The sequence below is a fragment of the Camellia sinensis genome, chromosome 2 (genome assembly GCF_055761805.1).
Source record: "Camellia sinensis isolate YWXY chromosome 2, ASM5576180v1, whole genome shotgun sequence".
In the NCBI taxonomy this organism is placed as follows: domain Eukaryota; kingdom Viridiplantae; phylum Streptophyta; class Magnoliopsida; order Ericales; family Theaceae; genus Camellia; species Camellia sinensis.
The window spans coordinates 88641631-88660090 of NC_138962.1; the positions used below are offsets into that span (position 1 = coordinate 88641631).

Below are 18460 nucleotides of genomic sequence, written 5' to 3' on the forward strand. Positions count from 1 at the left end.
TTTTTTTTTTCTTTTTTTTTCATTTATTTGAGTTGAGTCTTTGAAAAAAAGTGTAAGAGAAGAATTTACAAAAAAAATTACAAAAATTAGGGAAAAAAAATTATTTGTAATATGCTATTGAAAAAAAAATTATTTGTAATATGTAAGAAGAATTTATCTATTAGGAAAAAAAAATTACAAATAATTAATTATTCACAAATAATTAATTAATACAATGTGGTATTGGTTTTTTTTTTTTTTTTTTTCCTTTTATCTGTTAGGGATTAAATTTGTTTTCCATTTATTCTTTTAATACAATTATTTTTCCATTTATTAAATTTGTTGTGTAGAAAATGACATCGGAAAGTAATAGAAAAGATCCGGCATGGCAATATGCCCATTTGGTAGAGGAGAACAATTTAAACAAGTTTGAGTGTAATTTTTGTGGTAAAGTATCAAATGGAGGTGTTTATCGGGTGAAACAACACCTCACGAGAGGTTATAGGAATGTCACTGCTTGCCCGAAATGTCCTTCTCATGTAAGAGAAGAGATTAGAGAGTTCATGTAAAAAAAAAGACACAAAAAGAAGAAATGAACATGTTGCTTGATTTCGATGACATGGACATGGAAGATGAAGATGAAGATGATGTCGTTGAGATCAATGTCAATCAACACCGTAAGTTGACAAGTAGCAGCCAAGGTTCATCCAAATCCAAATTCAAATAAAAAATGCCAAAGAGAAAAGGGCCTATGGATGTTTACTTCACACCAAATCCTGAATCAGTGGTGAAAAATCGAAGAGACCAAGCAAAAGGGAAACAAACCAAAATTGATGCAAATGACCCCTACAAAAAAGAAATGAGAGCTTGGGCAGTGCAAAGATTTGCAAGGTGGATGTATGATGCTGGTTTCCCTTTTAATGCAGTAAATTATGTGAGTTTTGGAACAATGATTGAAGCCATTGGCCAATATGGTCTTGGTATGAAGCCATTGACTTACCATGAAGTGCGGGTTACCCAATTCAAAAAAAAGTGAAACATACTGAAGATTTGATGAAGAATCATAAAGAGGATTGTGCAAAATACGGGTATTCCATAATGGCTGATGGTTGGACTGATAAGAGAGGAAGGACATTGATTAACTTTATAGTTAATTGTCCAAGAGGAACCATGTTTGTTGAGTCGGTTGATGCTTCTAGCTATTCAAAGGATGGGCAAAAGCTATTTGAATTACTAGACAAGTTTGTGGAGAAAGTTGGAAAGGAGAATGTGGTGCAAGTTATCACTGATAGTGCTGCAGCTAATGTGTTGGCGGGTAAGAATATTTCCTCATTCCTTACATCAAAATTGTTTACTCATAGTTTGTTTTGTATTTAAAATTTAAAAACTTGAAAATAATAATTCTTCGTTATTGTTACATTATAGGGAGGTTTTTGGAAACTAAGTATGAACACTTGTATTGGACACCATGTGCTGCTCATTGTTTGGACTTGATGTTAGAAGACATTTTCAAGATACCTAGACTGAAAAAGACATTTGAAAGAGGTATTGCAGTACATGGCTACATTTACAATTGGCCTACGTTGCTAAACATGATGAGGCGCTATACAAATTTGAAGAATTTGATCAAGCCTGCAAAAACTAGATTTGCAACCCCGCCTTTCTGACTTTGTCTAGGATGCATCAACAAAAAAATAATTTGAGAAAGATGGTCACCTCCGAAGATTGGACCTCAAGCAAATGGGCAAAGGAGCCACAAGGTAAAAGAATGGCACAAACTTTGTTGATGCCTTCATTTTGGAATACTGTTGTGTTTGCTCTTAAGGTCTCGGGTCCTCTTGTCAAAGTGCTTAGATTGGTTGATACCGAGAAGAAACCTCCCATGGGATGCATTTATGAGGCTATGGATAGGGCAAAAGAATGCATTGCAAGTTCATTTGATCATAAAGAAGAGAAGTATAATGAAATCTTCGAAATCATCGACAAAAGATGGGATGTCCAATTGCATCGGCCTTTACATGCAGCTGCGCATTTTCTTAACCTAGAATTCTTTTACCTAGAAGCGTTAGAGGTGCAAAAAGATCATGAAGTGATGAATGAGTTTTATGAATGCATGCAAAGGTTGGTCTTGGATGTCACTGTTCAAGATTTGATCACTAATGAGATGAGTATTTATATGAAGACTGAGAGTCTTTTTGGCAAGTCTGTTGCGATTAGGCAAAGAAATACAAGAGCATCAGGTAATATATTATAGACTCAGAGTAATACTTTCAGTAAAACTCAATACTTGGTAACTGTTATTTCTAACTAGTGGATTATCGCAGCTGATTGGTGGGCATCATATGGTTCTTATACTCCAAACTTGCAAACTTTTGCCATGAAAGTCCTTAGCCTAACATGTAGTTCATCGGGTTGTGAACGAAATTGGAGTGTATTCGAACATGTGAGTATTTAACATTCTAACTAATTTTTTGTTCAATTCAAATATTTTTTATTCTCATTATATAGAATTTAATATCTTTTTAATACTTGCAGCTTCATAGCAAGAAAAGAAATAGATCGAAACAACGTCTCAATGATTTAGTGTTTGTCAAATGCAATAGAACATTGAGATTTAGGTATGACATGCGCAACACTCTTGATCCCATATCTTTGCAAAATATTGATGAAAGCAATGAGTGGTTGCTTGGGAGGATGGATGGAGAATCAGATGAAGATAATGAGCCTGTGTTTGATGATGATGATGGCTTGACGTGGGCCATTGTTGCTAGAGCTTCTGGAGTAGAAGAAAGTAGCCATGCAAGTAGAGTAACAAGTTCACGCTCCAAGGCACAACCGAGGATATCTAAATCATCAACATTGACTCCACTTCAATTAATAGATGAAGAGGAAGCGGGCTCAGATGACACAGAGGAGGAAGATGTTGAGGGATATAAATCAACTGATGGAGAAGAAGATGTTGCCATTGATGTTGAGGATGATGATTGACTGACACCGACCTAACCTACCCTTTCTTTTGATATTGATGTTTTTAAGTGTTAAGACGTATATTAGTATTTGTTGGATATTTATGTTTTGGATGTTTAGTGTTTATATTTTTATTTTATTGAATGTGGATTATTTGATCTTTGAAAATTGAAATGTTATGTAATATGCACTTTCATGGTTTTGAGAATTATTCTATATTTTGTCTTGAATCTTTAATACTTTTTATTTTTTTAAAAATTGTCTTAGTACTATGAATGATTAGTTTATGTTAATTTTTCTATTTTTTACAAAGACTCTGCGCCTTACTTCAATAAAACCCGCGCCTCGCCTCGCCCCTAGGCCCCGAGAGACCTTCAGCGCCTTAGTGCGCCTTGAGCCTTTAAAAACACTGCCTGTGACAATAGACGGAATGTAATTAGCATGTGTAGTTTGGGAGTTAGAGCCAAAAACGCCATAAACTTAACCGAAAAGGGGCATTAAGAGGGCAAAAATGCGAAACAGCTGCCGAACCACGATATGGATGTCACTGCCAGCTTCTCCATGACAAATACGACCTGTGACAACCGGCGAAACGTAATTAGCACGTGTAGGTTGGGAGTTAGAGCTGAAAACGCCTTACACTTAACCGAAAAAGGGCGTTAGGTGGGTGAAAATGCGAAACGGCCCATGAACCACTATACGGATGTCACAACCAGCTTCCCCATGACAAAAAGGACCTGGGACAACAGACAAAATATATTTTTATGATTCTACATTGTTTGACTCCTATTTTTTAGGTGGCCTCTGTTTAATATATTTTTTTCCTATTTTTGTTTCACTCTGGGACAGTCTCCAATATTTTTGTAGTAAAAGAGAGCATGATGTGCTTGGGTTTTTAACTTATTTTCCTTACTTCACCACAAGAAGCAATAGATTATTTGATCCATGACCTCCACCATTTCTCGATTTTTCCACAGCTTCTGCAAGTTTTGCCCCTTTGGCTATTTCAACTGTGGTTATGTAAAATTTCTTTTATCTTGAATGGAGGGACCCTCAGGGAGCAATTTTTGACTGGGGTCTTAGGCATTGTCAAGAAATTGAATTAGCGTGTTGTGTGTCTTTGTACTATTTGAGATGACTAAGTGATTTTCTCAAACTGTTAAAATGATTGATGTCTATTTTCACCGCATACAAGATTCCAATGAATGGTCTCATCCTCGTGATATTTATTTCTATAATCAATTTGTTGGTTGCATCATTGACTACATATTCTTATCAATACAATTGACTCCATATTATTTGTCCATTTTGTGCCAAGTCTGCAAACCACCTTTGCTCTATGAGACTATGACAACTTTGGCGATGGAAAAAAACTTTAAAAAATGAAAATAATGAAAGGAAAGGAAAGGGAAGATAGTATAACGCAATATTGGTTTAGTCCTTTTAGAAATTCAGGTTCTTGTATTAGATTTCACATTCCTGATGATTTACTTTTGTCTTCCTTATTGTTGAACTTACTCTGTTTGCATACTGCATTCTTCCTCATTTAGCTTTCTTGACATTTTTGTCTTGATTAAGGGCTTTTTCTATCATTTTGCCTCTTCTTCTTCTTCTTTTTCTTCTTCTTCTTCTTTAAATAATGAGTCAAACAATAAAAAGTCCTGCCAAACTAAACCAGTTGTTCTTGGTGGACATTTGATAGAGGGTTTGATGTTCTTCAGTTTGGCTTGACAAATTCACAAAGTTTCATGAGTGCTTTGCTCTTTGATACATGCCACATGTTTATCATCGAAATTGTACCAATGTTGGTTACTCGTTCTTACGAGTCCAATCCATTCTGTGTGCATAGTTGTACTCACTTTCATGAACTCAATATCTTTGGTGTGAAAAAGTACTGGAACAGAAATCTAGGATAACAAATTATTCTCCGAAATATTTAAAAAAATTTCTTGTTTATAAAAATTACGCTTCTTGCATTGAAAGCAATTCAAAATTGCTTTAATTTCAATCTCTTAATAGACCGAGATTGACTCGTAACTTCTTGAATTCCTAACTTAGCTCACTGACCTGTATTCTCAGATCCAATGTCATCGTAGCAAAATTTCCATTTTTGGTTAATCTACTGTCTTAATCACAATTCAATCATGCTGACATGATTTGGTTAATTTTGCTGTTTCGTAGGGTAGTGATGGGTCACTGGATGATTGTGTCTACCATCTAATATGCCCTTGCTGCACATTATGCCAGGTTTGTTTGAGAGTTATGATTTATAGCACTTCAACATGGTTAATAGAATAACTAAGTTTTTCAAATTGGTTAACTTGTAGTACCTGTCACATGGACTCTTCTACTTCTCTCAATGTGCCCCTATGTCCACTGTATACAACAAGGGTAAGGGTGTGGGATATGTGTCAGACACCTACACCTAATTTAGACACTTGGATTCTCTAATTTTGTATGATGTTTAAAGAAGAAGATACTCACATTTGTTGCTAGTTAAAAAACATTTCTGGCTTCATGAATTGGAGATGTAAATTCTATTTCTTTGAACTTGTTTAATTTAAAGTAAATTTCTAATCATTTACAATATCCTATGTAATAAGATTATACGATATGGCGGAAAAACATTTATGTAACCTACACCACTTGTGACAACAAATGGAATGTAATTCGGACCCATAGGCTGGGAGTTAGAATTGAAAACGCCTTAAACTTAGTCGAAAAAGGGTATTCCGGGGGCGAAAATTCAAACAGCCCCCAAACCACCGTGTGGCTCTCACGGATAGCTTCCCCTTGACAAATAGGACTTGTGACAACTGTCGGAATGTAATTAGGATGCATAGGCTTGGAGTTAGACCCAAAAATACCATAAATTTAGTCGAAAAAGGGCGTTTCGGGATAGAAAATTCAAAGCAGCCCCCGAACCACCGTGTGGCTCTCACAGACAGCTTTCCCTTGACAAATAGGACTTGTGACAACTGACGGCATGTAATTTGGACCCATAGGTTGGGAGTTAGAGCTGAATACGCCTTAAACTTAGTTGAAAGAGGGCGTTTCGGGGGTGAAAATTCGAAACAGCCCCTAAATTACCGTGTGGCTCTCACGGACAGCTTCCCCTTGACAAATAGGACTTGTGACAACTGACGGCATGTAATTCGTACCCATAGGTTGGGAGTTAGAGTCAAATACGCCTTAAACTTAGTCGAAAGAGAGCGTTCCAGGGGCGAAAATTCAAAACAGCCCCCCGAACTACTGTGTGGCTCTCACGGACAGCTTTTCCTTGACAAATAGGACTTGTGACAACTGTCAGAATTTACTTAGAACGCGTAGGCTTAAAGTTAGACCCGAAAATGCCTTAAACTTAGTCGAAAAAGGGCGTTTTGGGGTCGAAAATTCAAAACAGCCCCAGAACCATCGTGTGGCTGTCACGGACAGCTTCCCTTTGACAAATAGGATTTGTGACAACTGACAGAATGTAATTAGGACGCGTAGGCTTGGAGTTAGACCAGAAAACGCCTTCAACTTAGTCGAAGCTTTACTTACAGAAACTTTACTTACAGAAAACTGAGCGGAAGCTTTGTTATAGAAACTTTACTTACAGAAAACTGAGCGGAAGCTTTGTTACAAAAGATGAAGACTTAAAAAGACTCACAAGACTCTGAACTTCTCAAGTATCAAGTGTAGTTATTTGGACTTGTCTTGATGCTTGAAACTATAAGCTTAGACACCTATTTATAGAGAAAATATCAAGGATGCATACAATAATGCCGAGTGCACTGTTAGCCTCATCGACGCATTATTGGTGTCCTGATGATTCTCCACTGACACAACTTGACAACCAGGATATGACAGGTTCATAACTCTGGTTCACACAAATATATTATCTTGACAAGCCACAGCTAACCCTACGAACAGACTGCCAAGCTATAATTAGCTTTTTCAATAAGACAGTGGATCACAAACCGTCACGGTCTAGATGGATAGCATTTACGGACTACATCACTGGTCTAGGCATAGAAGTATCTTTAGAACATATCAATGGTTCTGATAATACTCTTGCTGATGCATTATCCAGACTAGTATATTCACTGTTTTCTGTCACAGGATGGCCAACCGAGGAGGAGCCGGACGATATGGAGGTGCTAATCGGCCTGCAGCAGTTAGAAGAACTTATCCAGCCCTTCAGAGACATGAACGTATCATCCTCTCCCAGACAGAGCCATCAAGTCGCTGGATTGATCCTCAATTTCATCCCATTGCTGTACGATACCAATCTCTTCTGCAGCAAATTGAAGATAGGTTCACCTACGACTCAGGAATCCCTCTCGATGAAATGGCAGAAATCCAGGCCAGTCTCGCCGAAGAAGAAGATAATGCCATTGAACAGGCAAGAACCGCAATCCAACAGTTACGCAAGATCCAACAGCTTAAACTTGAAGCTGTCGCTAGAGCCGCCTGCAGTGACAACCACTACTCAGACCAACTGCCAGAAGTACACCAGCAGACGTGTGAACTAAATGAAATCGACGGAGAACTATTTGATCTCGTCATGTTGATGAGAAGGTTTCGTTACTGATAAGATCAACAAGTTGATCTTATTCCATGCTTATCTCTTGGGAAGAACGTGGTGGGCATGGTCCAGTCTAAATGTCAGTATCAAATAGTGTCGGTCAGTATTATTCCACTTTAATCAATACTCAGGTATCTGAGAAAAACTGTTGGAATAATATTAGTTTGTCGTATTATTGCAATAATGTGCCTGAATTATGAATCTGTCATAATCTGGCTCGTCTATCAATATAATTGTGTGAACCAGAGTTATGAACCTGTCATATCCTGGTTGTCAAGTTGTGTCAGTGGAGAATCATCAGGACACCAATAATGCGTCGATGAGGCTAACAGTGCACTCGGCATTATTGTATGCATCCTTGATATTTTCTCTATAAATAGGTGTCTAAGCTTATAGTTTCAAGCATCAAGACAAGTCCAAATAACTACACTTGATACTTGAGAAGTTCAGAGTCTTGTGAGTCTTTTTAAGTCTTCATCTTTTGTAACAAAGCTTCCGCTCAGTTTTTTGTAAGTAAAGTTTCTATCTAGTTCTTTACTTTGTTTTGAAGATCCTGTACTCAAACTTCCCAAGGGTCTGAGGAATAACGAACATTGCTCCCGTATGTTGCATAGCGGATGGTAAATTCCACATTTCATTGTGAGCTCCTCGCCTTAGGTTTGATCTTCCTCCAGTGTATGAGGGTCTTTCAGGGATATTAATGGAAGGACCCTGTCCTGTTGCTGGTGGATATCCTGTGGGACCCATAATTGAATCCTGCGGAGGATTATAATGGGAGGTAACTGCTGAGGATGAAGATAAGACATATTGAGGTTGTTGTCGCCGCCGAGCAATTAATTCCTCCAATTTCTTTATCTGCGGATACTCAGTCTCTGCTTCTTCCACCATAGCAATTACGTTGAGAGTTGAATCAGATTCTTCTCCGTCATGTTGATATCCCAAAGGATCATGATACTCCAAGGAATCATCTGAATCTTCATCTCTGTACTCCAGGGCCAATTGCTTCTGTTTGCCCGTACTTCTTCTAAGGCCTGTGCTTCCAAAGCCTTTATTGTTTCTGGGTGATCTTGCTTGCCAGTCATCTCTTTCAGCATCTCTACGGATATCTCGTAAATTTCTAGCGTCTTTCTCTAACTTTAAGTCACTTTTCTGAATCTTCATTTTAAGTCACTTTTTTGACCCACTCTCTCTCTCTAACTTTTCAAAACCCTCATTTGAGAGCTTCTCTCTCTAGAATACAACTTCTCTCTACGAAATCATCTATCTCTAGTGATCTTCTACCTTAGTTCCTTTTTATAAAGTGTGGAGCTTGGCTTGATCTTCATTTGGAGCCGAAAATCTTTAGGTTTGGAGCACATTCGAGTTTCTCATCTTCTCCATTTGGTCTCTCTATTTGAGGTAGGGATAACCTACTCTTTTTTATGGGTTTTGACATAGATATTATGTATTTTGTATAAATGGTGGGTTATGGTGAGTGTGGGAAAGCTAGGGTTTGTTTTGAGGTTATGAAAAAGGGGGTTTTCAAATGTTAAACTCCATGTGTATGTGAGACTTTGGAAAATGGGATTATTGTGGTTAAATTGATGAAATTGAGCCCTAGGGTTAATAATGGAAAAAAGGGAGAAAATGCCCTAATTATGTTGAGTAATTAATGTGAATAATTAATTTGGGAAATTGTGAAATTGAGTTGGAAATTATGAGGTTGATTGGTGTAGTTGGATAAATTAATCACTCACCAATGAAAATGTTGATATTATATCTGTTTGATGCATTTATTATCTGTTTAGAAATAACTGCTTTGGGCTATCGGTGGAGGATAGTCTTGATTGATTGTAGACACTGTATGTTGATTAGGAAAAACTGAAACTAATCATCTGGAATATGTCATTAAATATGACGGTTGGAATAATACATCGAATATGTGTATTGATTGATCATTGTATATGATTGAATATTTAAATACATTGTATATGTATCTTGTTTTGGAGGAGATAGGGGATGTACTCCATGGTTTGAGGGAAGATAGGGGGTGTACTCTCAAACTTGATTGGGAGGAGACAGGAGATGGACTCCATTGATAACTAAGTTGGCCGGAGTGTCCAGGGTGAAAGTCCCGAAATTCTAATTACGTTTGCATAACGTGGATGATTGAAGTATTGGAAGTGTTTTTATTATGAGTTGTTGTCTCATTTGAATTGTGAATAAAGGAAGTGGTTTAATATGAGATGTAGTCTCATTTAAGTTGTTTAGCCAGGTTCTGAGCCATGTTTATGAATTGAATTGGTTAAGTAAAGGAAAGTGGAATGAAACATGTACATATTTGTCATGGAACTGAATTGTGTTGTGAGTTGGTTGTACAAGTGTTAGCCATTTATCATATGTTAATGTTTTAGTTACTGCTCATATTTGGTTTAGTATATCTTTACTGGGCTTTGGCTCACCCTATATGGGACACCATTTTCAGGTTCAGGTGATATGCCACCTCCAAGGACGTAGCTTGGGAGGCTTAGAGGCTGAAGAACTTTTGTTATTATCTTTTGTGTATTACATGTAAATTCAAGCCAAGGGCTTATTTTGTATAAAGAGTTAGAACTCTTCTTTTGTTGAACCCAAGTGTTGACTTGGAAAGTTGTAAGCTCGTAGGGCATTTACTTTTATTGTCAACATGTAATACTTTTGTACTTAATACTCTGATGAATGGAAGTATGCTTTATTCTCTTAAGCTTATGGATGTCGTGAATGTATGATTTATGGGTTTATTTTGAGGGCGTTACAGCAAGGCTGAAGGATGCCTTCGAGTTGTATGATCAGGACAAGAACGGAGTGATCTCGTCTCTAAGATCAACAAGAGAGAGAGAGAGGAGCGGCGAGAGAGAAAGATAGAGAGCGTGAGATATATCAAATTTTTCTGTGATAGATGGGTGTGGGTTTAGGGATCTTAGACATCAAAATATAATATTGTGGATTTATTCCATTACTAAAAATGGGAAAGAGACCTTAGACTAATTATATCTTTTTTAAAAAAAAAAAAAATTGAAAAACTAATACTATGTTTGATTTAGAATTGCAAAAGTTATTTTTTAATTTTCAATACATATATTTTTTTTTGTTTTAAGTGAATTTTATTAATATTTTAATTAAAAAATTGAATTTTTAAATGCAGTTAATCTAGATATAATTAAAAATTAAATTATTTATTTTAAAAAACCTATAAATAAAAAAATAAAAAATAAATGATAATTTTGTATTTGGTGTAATTTTAATTTTTTTCATAAAATTTATACTTTTAAATGTATCGAAATTTTATAATATTTTTTTTCCTTCCTCAAACTGAGTCATAAAATTTCAATAATTTTTTTTTATAAACAATAAATAATAATTACAAAATATTAATTTAAGAAGCATAACATATTTTTCACATCTAAAAAAAATTTAGGAACAAATTTTTTCACAAAAGTTTACGTTAATTTGAAATTCCCTCTCAAAATTTAGGACCCTCCAAATTTTGCCCCTAATCCCTCCTACGTGTCTCATGTCCCTCTCTCGCCCTCTCTTTCTCACACGACTACTTCCTCTCATTCCTCCTCCCTCACAGACGATTTTGTTGCTCCAATTCCACCGTTGTACCGCCTGAAATCCAAAGTCGACACCACCGATTCACGAACTTGGACTATTTCATTCTCACATGTAAGTTGATTTATCTCTCTCTCTCTCTGGATCCTATTCTTTGCCCTAATTTCTCACAAATCGACTCCCTCTCTTACCAATCTCTACCTCACACACTTTCACCGCCCTGTAATCACTACCGCACCAGGCCACCTTTGGCACCGTCTCTCTGAATACAGCGGAACCCCACAGTCCCCACATTCGCACGGCCCATCGCTACCGCCAGCCAATCCCACCGGTAAGCCCGCTTTCCATTGCTTTTGTTGTCCCTCTACATCCTCTCTTGCTTCCTGCCATCGTGCCCTAATCTCTTTCTCTCTCTCTCTATCTCTCTCTTAGCCACCATATTTCGTTCTGGGTATATGTTAATTTCAAGATTTGGTAATTCGAGGAGTATTTTGTGTTGGTAGCTTACATTTACATTTCTTTGATCAATTGCAAATTCAATTAAACACCCAATATATTTATGTTGGATGTACACACGAATTATTGGAAGAAAAAACCTAGTGTGATGTGAACTAAGAATTTGGGTATTGTGTTGTAGTCTATTTAATCAATTTATTGACTTGCATTGCTATAATGTGTATAGTTTCTTATGTACGATTGGTTTTGTATATTATTTGAACAAGAGGAAAAGAACTAACAAGGCACCTCACAACAAAAAAAATCTATGCAATTAGCACCAAAACAAACATTAATCATCTTAAAACCTCTTGATTAATGGTTAAGGATAAAGGGGTAGTAGCTCAAATATGGTTTTAGGTTTTTAGTTTTATTTATTATTATTATTATTATTATTATTATTATTATTATTATTATTATTATTATTATTTGTTTTGGTTTGGTATGATGCTTCGGATTGAATCTTCCAAATATCATTACAAGAAGTGGGTTTCTAATGCATTGATTTAAAAGTTCATAGTTTGGGGAAGGTTTATAGTGATTTAAGTTCCTTAAAATAGTGATTTAAGTTTTATTTAAATGTTGAAACCAAGTGATTAATATCTGAAACTTATTTACAAAATGGTAGTAGAACTGATAAAAGTTGTCGACTATCTCTTGCAATGAATTTGTTCCAAAGCATTTATAATTTACTGTTGATTTATATTATATATATATATATATATATTATATATATATAACAAAACAAGGGGGCTGATGGGATGGTTATCCTATATGGACATTTGATTCAATGGTTGAGATAACTCTGTCTTTCTTTCTTTCAGCTTTCCACCGTTACATTACAAATTTAAACTGTATGTTAGAGGATCCATCTTTCACGGCTCAAATTCATTATTTGCTTCAATTGTAGGGCTCAAGTTGAGATAAGTTCAAAATTCAAAACTCAAATCCTGTCTGAAGTTGACACTCTCATCACTATTCATTATTTGCTCTCTCTCTCTCTCTCTCTCTGTGTGTGTGTGTGTCTGTTTCTCAGCTCATAACTCCCCCTCATTCATTCACTCATTCTTTGACGTCTTCCAATACCCACCATCATAATGTTGAATTGGCTACAGATTCTGGAGGTCACCCCATGTGAAAGGGGTGATCCTCATGTCAACAATGGAAGGCCACCAACCTCATGTCAACAATGGAAGGCCACCAACCATGTCAAAAGTCAAAGAATGAGGGCTCTCCCACCTACTCCTTTGTGTATCAATAGAGACGGGAGGGAGAGGATATAGATATCAGATGTGGAGCTGAGAGGTGTGAGTTGAGAGCAAAGAGAGAGAGAATTACAGAGAGTGTTGTAATTCACCATTTTGTTCAATATAGTGAATCCGCTGCCCGTGGACGTAGGCGACTTGCCGAACCACGTTAAAACTTGTGTGTTATTGCTTGTTTGAGTTCCCTGGTGTGCCCCCGATCCTCAACAATTGGTATCAGAGCTCGGGTTGCGAAAAATCGAATTTTTCCCGAAAGTGCCCAGATTTCGAAGTGCTCAAAATCCACTTTTGACCATACCAGGAGGAAGAACTCCCCGAGAGGAGTCCAAAACAGCAAAAACAGAGCCCAGAAGCCTTCACACGCGCCCTCACGCGCTCTCTGAACAAAGCGCGTCAGCCCCAGTCGCACCACGCGCCACCACGCGCCGTTCAGGCAACCGGCGCGTGATCCCAGTCTCATCCACGCGCCACACGCGCGTCTCCAGGGAGAAGACGAGCCACGTGGCGCCACGTCAGTGCCGCGTCATCGCCACGTCATCCGCCACGTCATCGCCACGCGTCCGACAGTCAGGCCACGTGTCAGCCACGTGTCAGCCACGTGTCAGCCCAGTCAGCCTGAGCCGCTGACCAGCCGCGTTGACCAGCCGTCAAGCCGTTGACCGCGCCGCCGATCCTCCGTTGACCGCGCCGCCTGCGCCGTTGACCGAGCCGTTGACCAGCCGTTGACGGGAGAAATTATCCGGTGCATCTCAGCGCACCAGATTCCGCAGATCTGACCCGTCCAAAGTATTTTTGCCAGATCGGAGCCATTCGGAGTCCGTTTTTGACGATCCAATAGTGCTTCCCAACTATTTGGAGTATTCCGGACACATCTGTACGGTCAGTTTTTTGAATTGAAGTTTCTAAAAAATGGCAGAATCTAGAGCATCCGAGTCCGTAAGTAATCCAGCCAGTACAAGCACTTCTAGGCATTGGACCCCGGTGTCCCATGCCAAGTTCGAGGTAGAGAAGTTCGATGGAAGCAGCAACTTCGGCATGTGGAGATGCGAAGTTAAGGATATGCTTGTCCAAATGAACCTGCACTTCACTCTGGGAGACAAACCAGATGACATGGACGAGATAGAATGGGAGAGGGTGAATCTCCTGGCCTGTAGTTCCATCCGACTTTGCCTTGCAAAAGAGGAGAAGTATGCCTTTACAGAATATGATATTGCGAAGAAGCTTTGGAAGGCGCTGGAAGATAAGTTCATGACAAAGAGCATTGAGAACCGGCTCTACTTGAGGAAGAGGTTGTTTCGTTTCGACTACGTTAAAGGTATTTCGATGAACGAACACCTAAATAACTTCAACAAAATTATTACGGATTTGAAGAATTTGGATGATCATGTTGGTGATGAAGATAAAGCACTGTTATTGTTAAATTCCTTGCCTGACTCGTATGATCATCTCACTACTACTTTACTGTACGGTAAAGAGAAGATCAAGTATATTGATGTTGCAAACGCCTTGGTGAACAATGAGTTCAGAAGGAAAGATAAGTCTGCAAACAGGGACTCAACATCCGAGGCATTAACAGTCAGAGGCAGAACAAATAACAGAAGAAATACAGGGCGAGGAAAGTCTCGCTCAAAATCCAGGGGAAAACCTTCAGACAAAAGACGTCTTGCAAAAGACGAGTGTGCAGCTTGTCGCCAGAAGGGGCATTGGGCAAAAGATTGTCCAAATAAAGACAAGACAGAAGAGAAGGTGAATATTGCACGAGATGGAGATAATGATGAAGGAGGAGCCTTCACAGTTTCATCATATGGCCAGTCGGATGAATGGATAATAGATTCCGGATGTTCATTCCATATGTGTCCTAACAAGCAGTGGTTCTCGAGCTTACGAGAGTTCGATGGAGGAGTTGTGCTGATGGGCAACGACCAAGCTTGCCAGACAAAGGGGATTGGAACAATTAAACTGAAGAGCCATGATGGAACAATCAGAATTCTTGAAGATGTACGGTATGTACCAGATCTAACCAAGAATCTCATCTCAGTGGGAGTTTTAGACTCCAAAGGTTACAGAATAACCATGGAAGGTGGAGTCCTTAAAGTTGTTCGAGGAGCATTGGTTGTAATGAAGGGTACTCGACAGGGAAATTTATATTTCCTAGATGGCTCTACAGTCACAGGGAGAGTGGCTGTCTCCACCAGTTCCAGCTCAGAAGATGATGCATCAGACACTTCCAAACTTTGGCACATGCGCCTAGGGCATGTCGGTGAGAAGGCTTTACAAGGATTGGTAAAGCAAGGCCTGTTGAAAGGCGCCAAGACGGGGAAGCTTGAGTTCTGCAAGCATTGTGTATTGGGCAAGCAAACAAGAATCAAGTTTGGTACTGCAATTCACCGTACCAAAGGGATTCTAGACTACGTCCACACCGACGTATGGGGTCCTTCCAAGACTGCTTCGTTGGGAGGTAAACACTACTTTGTGTCGTTCATTGATGATTTCTCTAGAAGAGTTTGGATTTATACAATGAAACACAAAGATGAAGTCTTAAACATCTTTCTTACGTGGAAGAAGATGATTGAGACCCAGACAGGCAGACGGATCAAGAAGCTCAGATCTGACAATGGTGGAGAATATACATCAGATCCCTTCTTTGAGGTTTGCCAGAATGCAGGGATAGTGAGACATTTCACAGTTCCTGGAACACCGCAGCAGAATGGAGTTGCAGAACGCATGAACCGCACTTTGGTGGAGAAAGTCCGGTGTATGCTGTCACAGTCTGGATTGAGCAAGGCATTTTGGGGTGAGGCATTGAACTATGCTCGTCATCTTGTCAACAGACTACCTACTGCAGTATTAGATGGGAAGACTCCCATGGAGGTATGGTCAGGAGTCCCAGTTACTGATTATGATCAGTTACGTATCTTTGGATGTCCAGCATATTTTCATGTTACAGAATCTAAGTTGGATCCAAGAGCCAAGAAAGCCATCTTATTGGGCTTCGGTGACGGTGTCAAGGGATACAGACTGTGGTGCCCTGAATCAAAGAAAGTTCTCATCAGAAGAGACGTTACCTTTGATGAGTCTGTAATGCTGAAGCAATCAGATCCTCAACAGAATGAGGAAGCATTGAAGAAGTCAGTGCAGGTGGAGTTTGAGACTCCAACAAAGACTAGTCAGCCAATCAACCATCCTGAAGAAGTCTCAGAGGATAGCTCTGAAGAGAGTTCAGATGAAAATGAAGATCCAGAGGCTCCGCATCAATCAGAACCCATTGCAATCAGGAAAGGGAAAAGGGTGACTAAGAAACCCAGTTGGATGACCGATATGGTAGCCTATGCACTTCCAATCATTGAAGACAATATTCCTTGCACTTTCAAAGAAGCCGTGCATAATGTAGAAAGTGTCAAATGGAAGGAGGCTATGGATGAAGAGATCGGGTCACTTCACAAGAACCAGACTTGGGAGTTGGTGCAACTTCCAAAAGGCAAGAAAGCAATTGGGTGTAAGTGGGTTTACACCAAGAAGGAAGGCATTCCAGGCAGAGACAACATCAGATTCAAAGCTAGATTGGTAGCTAAAGGCTATGCTCAGAAGGAAGGAATAGACTACAATGAGGTATTCTCACCTGTTGTGAAGCACACGTCTATTCGCATCTTGTTAGCTTTGGTTGCACAGTTTGATCTCGAGCTCGCCCAACTCGACGTCAAAACTGCCTTCTTACATGGAGATCTTGAAGAGGAGATATACATGTCCCAGCCAGATGGTTTCAAAATTGCTGGAAAAGAGAATTGGGCCTGTAAGCTGAACAAATCGTTGTACGGATTGAAGCAATCCCCGAGACAGTGGTACAAGCGATTTGATCGGTTCATGATGGAGACAGAATACACAAGAAGTCAATTTGATCATTGTGTATATTTCCGTAAGCTTCCCGACGGTTCCTTCATCTATTTGCTCTTATATGTAGATGATATGCTGATTGCATCTACGAGCAAGGTGGAGATTGACAAACTCAAGGCACAGTTAGCAAGGGAGTTTGAAATGAAGGATTTGGGAGAAGCAAAGAAAGTTCTTGGCATGGAGATCAAGAGAGACAGGAAGAAGGGCACGGTTTGTCTGACACAAACCCAGTATCTGAAAAAGGTGTTAGACAGATTTGGCATCAATGGGAAAACCAAAGCTGTAAGTACACCATTGGCCTCTCATTTCAAGCTTAGTGCCTCGTTGTCTCCACGCACAGAAGAAGAACGGAAGCATATGGCACAGGTTCCATATGCAAATGCAGTTGGTGCATTAATGTATGCTATGGTTTGTACACGGCCTGACATCTCGCATGCTGTGAGTATGGTAAGCAGGTATATGCATGATCCAGGAAAAGATCACTGGCAGGCAGTGAAATGGATCCTAAGGTACATACATGGCACGGTCAATCTGGGATTGAAGTTCGAGAGAGATAACCGACTCGGGCAGAATTTGGAAGGATATGTGGACTCAGATTATGCTGGTGACTTAGACAAACGCCGGTCAACAACAGGGTATTTATTTACGCTTGCTAAAGGGCCGGTAAGTTGGAGGTCAACGCTTCAGTCAACGGTGGCTTTGTCTACTACAGAGGCAGAGTACATGGCAGTAACGGAAGCCTTTAAGGAAGCTATTTGGCTACATGGGTTGATTAAAGACTTGGGAATTGTTCAGAAGCACGTTGAGGTGTTTTGTGACAGTCAGAGTGCCATTTGTTTGGCAAAGAACCAGGTTCATCATGCCCGCACCAAGCACATTGATGTCCGTTTCCATTTCATCCGAGAAATTGTGAATGAAGGGGATATTCTGCTTCAAAAGATTGGTACTGCAGATAATCCGGCCGATATGCTCACAAAGGTAGTTTCTGGGATCAAGTTCCAACATTGTTTGGACTTGGTCAACATCTCTCGGAACTGAGCACCTTCGGGTGCATGGCAGTGTTGATCGATCACTATGTTGGATAAGAGAATCCTCGCCAAGGTGGAGATTTGTTGAATTGGCTACAGATTCTGGAGGTCACCCCATGTGAAAGGGGTGATCCTCATGTCAACAATGGAAGGCCACCAACCTCATGTCAACAATGGAAGGCCACCAACCATGTCAAAAGTCAAAGAATGAGGGCTCTCCCACCTACTCCTTTGTGTATAAATAGAGACGGGAGGGAGAGGATATAGATATCAGATGTGGAGCTGAGAGGTGTGAGTTGAGAGCAAAGAGAGAGAGAATTACAGAGAGTGTTGTAATTCACCATTTTGTTCAATATAGTGAATCCGCTGCCCGTGGACGTAGGCGACTTGCCGAACCACGTTAAAACTTGTGTGTTATTGCTTGTTTGAGTTCCCTGGTGTGCCCCCGATCCTCAACACATAATGAATCCTCATTTCCATCAATTCCTAACTCTAGCTTAGCCCACAACCAGGTTTGATTATGTTTGGGTAACTCATTTTGATTATCTTTTTTATTTTATTTTGCAGGTCTAAAATTTTGAAGAATGTAAGAGCCTCAATGGAGTTGTTTCGTGGTTCTCTTCCTCTACTGAGAAAGTACCCCAAGTTAGTTTTAGTTTAGTTTTTATTTTTTTCATTGCTCTGTTTTGGGT

At 39.3% G+C, this 18460-nt stretch overlaps 1 protein-coding gene and 1 long non-coding RNA gene across 41 annotated transcripts in view; both read left to right on the top strand.

Moving 5' to 3' along the window:
* LOC114284449 (uncharacterized) overlaps nucleotides 1-18460 on the top strand; it is a 48182-nt gene that overhangs the window by 20097 nt on the left and 9625 nt on the right. For 13 of the 40 annotated variants that reach the window (XR_014361303.1, XR_014361302.1, XR_014361300.1 and 10 more), the window contains 2 exons: nucleotides 5128-5193; nucleotides 9981-10238. This is a non-coding gene — a long non-coding RNA (uncharacterized LOC114284449). Of the gene's footprint in view, nucleotides 1-329; nucleotides 566-5127; nucleotides 5194-7050; nucleotides 8051-9980; nucleotides 10239-18335; nucleotides 18414-18460 lie in introns of those variants that run through there. The other 27 variants (XR_014361308.1, XR_014361314.1, XR_014361309.1 and 24 more) reach the window with 7 other exon arrangements.
* Nucleotides 557-3182, top strand: LOC114284453 (uncharacterized). The gene is made up of 4 exons (XM_028227350.2): nucleotides 557-1294; nucleotides 1405-2219; nucleotides 2304-2422; nucleotides 2515-3182. Exons 2-4 carry the CDS (start codon nucleotides 1658-1660, stop codon nucleotides 2965-2967), a joined length of 1134 nt encoding a protein of 377 aa, XP_028083151.2. The 5' UTR covers nucleotides 557-1294; nucleotides 1405-1657; the 3' UTR covers nucleotides 2968-3182.